The sequence below is a fragment of the Trichechus manatus genome, unplaced genomic scaffold, assembly GCF_000243295.1.
Source record: "Trichechus manatus latirostris isolate Lorelei unplaced genomic scaffold, TriManLat1.0 scaffold00026, whole genome shotgun sequence".
NCBI lineage: Eukaryota > Metazoa > Chordata > Mammalia > Sirenia > Trichechidae > Trichechus > Trichechus manatus.
Genome location: NW_004443962.1, coordinates 10,614,688 through 10,621,251, shown reverse-complemented (window position 1 = coordinate 10,621,251; position 6,564 = coordinate 10,614,688). Strand labels below are relative to the sequence as shown.

General features: G+C 38.4%; 1 protein-coding gene across 1 annotated transcript in view; it reads right to left on the bottom strand.

Annotated features, from left to right (window-relative positions):
• Positions 1–204: 204 nt before the first annotated feature.
• The window catches only part of MIX23 (mitochondrial matrix import factor 23), a 20,285-nt gene continuing 13,925 nt past the window's right edge, over positions 205–6,564 (bottom strand). Inside the window, exons 4-5 of the mRNA XM_004373630.3 lie at positions 3,228–3,287; positions 205–504 (exon numbers count right to left, since the gene is read on the bottom strand). Coding sequence (XP_004373687.1) covers positions 454–504; positions 3,228–3,287 — 111 coding nt within the window. The 3' untranslated portion in view covers positions 205–453. The remainder of the gene's footprint in view (positions 505–3,227; positions 3,288–6,564) is intronic.

The window sequence follows — 6,564 nt, the reverse complement described above, 5'->3', positions numbered from 1 at the left end:
TACCACTGCCCTTTTACTTACTAACAGTAAGTCCACAAAGACAAACAAACTCATCGGTGACCATAAAAGGTCTATGCCCAAGCAAATAAAATTTGTAAAAATCAAAAAGGTATAATACAAATCAAATCAGATAATAAAATTGTGATTAAAATTTTCTCATGAGAACTTCATGTCTCAACTTGGAAAACAATCAAATAAATATGCACACTGAATCAGAAAATTATTTTAATAGTTACAAAACTTTTTTTTACAGAATCAGTACAAAATAGCAGGTGATATCTCCATAATTATCAGAATTATTTATATTTGAGGTCTTGGCTAAGTGGGGCTGAAATCAACAAACGGTCTTGGACTGTTGGCTCAGAAATCATCCTAGGAAGCCCACCCTGTTGATGTCTGTCATGCTTAGCTCTTATGAGATGACCCGGTCCTTTAAAAAACAGTATCTTTTCTTTATTCATTCTTTGGAGGCTTGAAGTGAATTCGGCAGCGTTCATTAAACACCTAATATATTTAAACAGAAACAAAAGTCATTGAGTCATCCTATGTACATCAGGCCTGGAACTAAATTTAATGTGACATAGTTCAGGAGGATATTACTCTTTTTGTTCCAGATTAAAAGATTTAGGAAACAGAGGGGTTTCCTCAACAGTTCAAACTGATTTACCAGGTACTAAGTGTACGGAGGAAACCCGGGTGGCGTAGTGCTTAAGAGCCACAGCTGCTAACTAAAACGCTGGAAGTTCAAGTCCACTAGGCACTCCTTGGAAACTCTATAGGGCAGTTCTATTCTGTCCTATAGGGCTGCTATGAGTCGGAATCAACTCGATGGCAATGGGTTTGGTTTTGGTTTAAGTGTATGGAGGCCGTGATATCCATTTACAAGACAATTTTAATATTTTAATGAAATTTTAATTACTCAAGGAAAAATCATCAAGAGTCAGCTTACTTACTATCTAAAAAACATTTCAGTTCCATATTCTTGAGATATTTTGGAGAATTACATAAAAAAAACCTAAAATAAGTTCAAGATAAAGCTTTATTTCCCTTCTTTTAAAATAAATTTTATTTAGATATTTGCTGTGCTTTTCTAAATGTGCACCAGATCCTTCTCGCAACTGGGTATATCTGACAGGTAGACCAGTCTTGTGCTGTGTTGTGTGAATTTTTTTTCTCTATTTATCTTGCTCCCTAAAAATCTACGTAAAATATTATATCATAAATGTTAAAAGACCTCTCTGTGACTAAATGCCTGTCAATATAGGACTGGTTAAATAAAAATTTTGTCGCAGCCATTCAATGTTGTACAACGCAAGCTTACAAAAGAATAAGAAAGCTCTTTATGTTCCGATTTGAAAAGATCGCCAAGATATATTAAAGGGAAAAAATAAGGTGTGTATGGCACAGTTCCATTTGTGTAACAAAGGGGAAAATGAATACAAATATTTATTAGAAAAGGTAGAAACATCTGGAAGAATATACTATCCTTTCAGAGGGAAGGGAAAGTAACTGGCTTGAGGGGCAGAATTTTTATGGCATATCCTTTAATATTAAAAAAATTTTCAACCACATGTCTAAAAATTTTAAGTGTTCAATTAAAAAATTCTCAAAGTCTAAAAGAATTTCTTCCCAGGATTTGCCTCCACACTTCATTGCTTTAATGAATAAATCATTTTCAGGTAAAACATTACCTATATTGGCTGCTGTGGATTATCATAAAAATAAAGAAGTATCTACACAGGGAGCTTCTAGGGTACAGGTACTGTTCCATTTCTTAAGCACATTAAATATACTCTTTGGTATATGTACTTCACAAGTACAAGCAAATATGTAGACATTATAGACTCCTTCTGGCCCTTTTGTCTGATAACTCATCTCACTCCAGTTCCCAGCCCTGACATCTCTATGAAGCTCCCTATGCTCAGATCAAACGAGACTTCAGATCAGTGGCCTTGACATAATGACTGGGGTGATACATATGACTTGGCTGAGCCTCGCCATATTATTTTCCTAAATGATTTCCTACCTATTTTTGTTGGCCTGTTGTACCATAGCTACATTTTCTTCTTTTTAAAACAAGCAGGGGATTCACTTTCTGTGGGGTACATAGAGGACATTTTCTTTTAAAAGTAATATCAAATCCCAAAATGCTTCACTCTTCCCAGCATAACACATATTACATGTATTATAAACTGGGTTTTTCAAGCCAGATGTTCACTGTACTCCCTCTCCATCCCATCCCAACAGTAAATGTTCTCTCTCCAGAGAATACAAATGAACAAATACTGTCAAAATCTTTCATCAAGTATCAAACACCTTATCATGCTAGTGGTAAGGGCAGGAATAGGATATCTTGGCAAAGAGGATTAGATACAGAAATGTAATAAAGCAAAGAAAATCCTTTGCGTTTTGCAATTTATTCATGGCTCACCAAGTTGGTATATTATAATTTTGCGTTCAGTTAATCTTTCTCTTATAAGCATAGGGTTTAACCTATTCCATTAGTTAATTTCAAAGAATAAAGCATAGAATTTTCAGCTTATTCTTTCAATATTTAATAGATTTTGCCCTTTGGAAATCTTTGAATTTTTAGAGTGGGGTATACAAATACACCGTTTTGGAAAACTAACATCAGAATTTTGTGATTTCTGACTACATATAAAGTCCTGGGATTTCTTCCCCTAACCTAGTTCCTCATCAGAATGATGCTGGTGGGAAAAAGGAGTGTGTCAATCTATCAGCAGTAAGAACTCCTGTTATCAGATACAAGCAAAGCTAGGTACAATAAACAATTTCATGGTCAAATGTGTTAGAAGATAGGCAACTATGAGAGGGCAGCTAAGTGATACATAACCTTATGGAAAGTAAGCGGGCTCCGAAAGGCTAATGTTAGCAGATAACCTCCTTGAAGGTTCTGAGTTAACTGGAGTAATAACTTAACTATCAAATATGCCCATGATTAGTATGAGGAGTCATATGGAATGCTCTCCAATTCTGTTACCATGACATGTCATACAATTCTACCATATGACTGCAAAGCTAATCTTTATAACGTGGATCTATTTAAATGCTCATCTAAAAAAACAAAAAGTTACAGCCTTCATTTGCTTATAATGGTCTCTATTCCGCTAGGGCCTCAAGGCGCCTGTTACTCGCTTCTTCTGGCTTCCCTTTGCTAGTTCATAGTTTGGCTCCTCGTTTTCTCCAAAAACCAACATTATTTGTACCTTCCAGCTTCTGTCATTTACTACTTCTTCAACATTCAGTTCTGACTGCATCCATTTCAACTGCAAAAAAGGACAAAAAGCGAAGTTATGAAAATTTAAATTCGAGCTAAAACCAAACTTTGTATTTTCCTAACAAGCCAGCTGCTGCTCTTGTATTCTTGTCTGTTAAGGGCACTACCAGCTACATTTTGGAACCTTTTTTGGCACGGCCTGCTGTCCTCATAGCTAACCCATTGTTAAATCTTATACAGCAGTGGTTCTCAAACGTTGTTGCATACTAAAATCACCCGAAGAGCTTTAAAAAAAAAATCCCAACACCCAGGTAGTTCAGAGTAGAAGAAATACAAATGGCCAATAAACATGTAAAAAATATGCTCAATCTTGCCCCCATGTATAAATAAATACAAATTAAGCCATAATACGAAAATGAAAAAAAAAAAAAAAGCCTGATAAAACCTAGTATTAGTGAGGATGTAGGAAAAGATACACTCCTACACATAGGAGTATATGTTGTTGCCACTTCCATGGAGGATAATTTTCTAAGACTTACCAAACATGTACATTCACATGTCCTTGAATCCAACAACTGCAGTTCTAGGAATTTATCCGACAACTACAGATTTGCAAAAACAGCACGGAGGAATAAGAAGGACATGGAGGTGGCAACCTGATTTAGGTAGAGAGTTAAGCAAAAAGAAGAAACAGGGAGAGAGGAAGCGGAAGAGGGATATATAAGCTATATAAGCCCAAGTGGTCCAAAACAACAACAACAACAACAAAAAATCATTGCCATTGAGTCGATTCGACTCATAGCGACCCTATAGGACAGCGTAGAACTGCCCCATAGGGTTTCCAAAGAGTGCCTGGTGGATTCGAACTACTGACCTTTTGGTTAGCAGTCAAAATCTTAACCACTGCGCCACCAGGGTTTCCAGAAAGACACAAGTTTGCCACACCTTGACCATCTTGCCAGAGGTCTGAGGCTAAAAATTGCTGAAGTCTTTCTAACTTTGCTTATAACTGCCAACCTAATTACTACATCAGAAAAGTAGTCAATTCCACCGCCAGGCCCAGAGGCAAGGCCCACAATACTCCTAGTCACATTCTGGTCAGAAGGGACTTGAAAGGAAAGAAGCCAGCTAGTTCCAGGAAGAGAGCTTGAAAATATTCAGGAAAACCAGGAGAAAAAAGCATGAACTGTAGGTTAATGCAGTGAAAAGGTTAAAACCAGGACCACTTGTTCAGGTCAAAGTCAAGAACTAGGAGGCCGGGGAACAAAGTGCCAGAGAGCTAGACAAGATCTGGGCAATCATGAATGTGGGACCCAGGCAAAAGAGACTGCCCAATTAGGAGTACAGCTCAGGCAAGAGGGCTGAGAAATTTGCATGCAGCACTAATAAGAAGAATGAAACTTGGTACTGATCCAGTGGCTCCTTGTAAACCCCTTTCCTAGACGCAGAACTGGTATCACAGCATAGGCTGGAACTGCGCAGCGAGGGGAAGGATTGCATTTCTGACACTTGGTGCTGTTCTTGGAGTAATAACAAGCCCAAAGAAGCCCACCTGCTTACACCAAAGCAACTCAGTTCCAGACTTTAATCAGCTCTATAGAGCCCAAAATCATTAAAGTGCCGCTACTTTGTCAAAGTCTGGGCTGACTGCCAAAGAAGCAACAACTTCAGTCAAAGAACAGTGTGTGACAACATGCCGCTAAGACAGTCTCCATAACTGCTCTCTAGTATTTAAAGGGCTGTCATGTATGAAAAGATTTAGACTTCTCCTATATAGCCCCAGAGGGAAGATGAAGGAGCAATAAGTGCATATTACAAGCAGGCAGAGTTTTGCTATACATAAGGAAATCTTTGAACAATTACAGCTGTCGAAGAACGCACTACCACAAAAGGTAGATCCCCCTGTCCCCATTAAGTAGTCGTTAAAGAAAAAACAAAGGTGGAAAAGAACGGGTTAGGAATACTGTTAGGAGGATTAATGCAGCAGATACGGAGTTCAAGAGACTCAAAAGGAAAAGAAAGGAACTGCTACTTCATACCAGCCAACGCGCTAGCTCTTACATACATTATAGCATTTATTTCTAACCCAGAACACCTCAGCAGTTACTAAGTATCAATTCTATTTTACAGACTGAAAAATCATACGCTTAAGAGCAATTCATTTCCAAGGTTACAAAGCCATCAAGTGGCAGAGATGGGGTGTATTTCTTAGAGTTGTCTGACTTTATAACCCATGTACTGCTATTCTAGAACACTGCAGATGTTACAGCCAACTTGTAATACAATTTCACCAGTACCAATAAACCGTCCCCTCTGAGATGGTTGTTTTTGAAGCTTTGAGTCTTCAACAGGTAGGCTTCCTCCCAACGCCCACTAATAAGTCACAGCAGTTACGTAGTTCCAGCAGGGAACGTGCATTTTCTGAGTTAAGGGTGAAGGTATTTAGGTAAAGAAGTGGTGGTTTTTAGACTGGCATCCTGTATATAAATATGTTCACTAATCAGAATTTGATTATGAGTCAGAACTTAACACAAGGACACTGATCGACTCCAGAGTCAGAAGAGATGGGGTAAAGCCTCTGTTCTTCCACTTACTACCTGTGACCCTGGGGATAGCAGTACTCTGAGTCCCAGATTCCACAGACAGAAAATGAAGAGGTAGAGCTGAAACACCCCTAAGAGCTGTCTCTTTCTGATTCCATGATCTTCATAATAAACTTAAAAAAAAAAAATCCTTATTTGCTTAAGCACTGCTCCTGGTTACCCTTTTAGCTCTATACAAACTAAGGCTAGACAGCTTCGACAGGTTTTTTAAGGTAACTCACCAACCGGTTTTTAAAACCCCTCCTTGCAGTAGTTATCCTGGTGATTGATTCTCCGTGAGCCCTAAAGGAATAGGGGCAGAGCCTGGGCTGACAATTTATGTAACACAAACACTCCCCAAAACTTGGTTATTTAGGTTTTTGCACTTTGCTCTCCACTAACAGGAGTCACTCTATTCTGTCTAACTTGCAAACAGCGATTTTTCAGTTTCTGATTTAACAGCCCTGCCCTGCAGTTTCCTTTGTCAATACCTTGAAGAGGTGTTAAAAACAAAATCCAAAATTGTATTTTGGGATTAAAACAAGAAACAAAATCCAAAATCACCTAGATTCTAACCAATTTTATATACATTATCTATAAGCCTTTGTGAAAATCAAGGGTAGGGTAAGATGAACATGACAGCACAATTTCACGGTCTGCATAGTCACGAGACAGCAGCCAGGACAGGAGGAATCCCACATCCTGGGAGACCCTGAAGACAGCAGCCAGGACAGGAGGAATCCC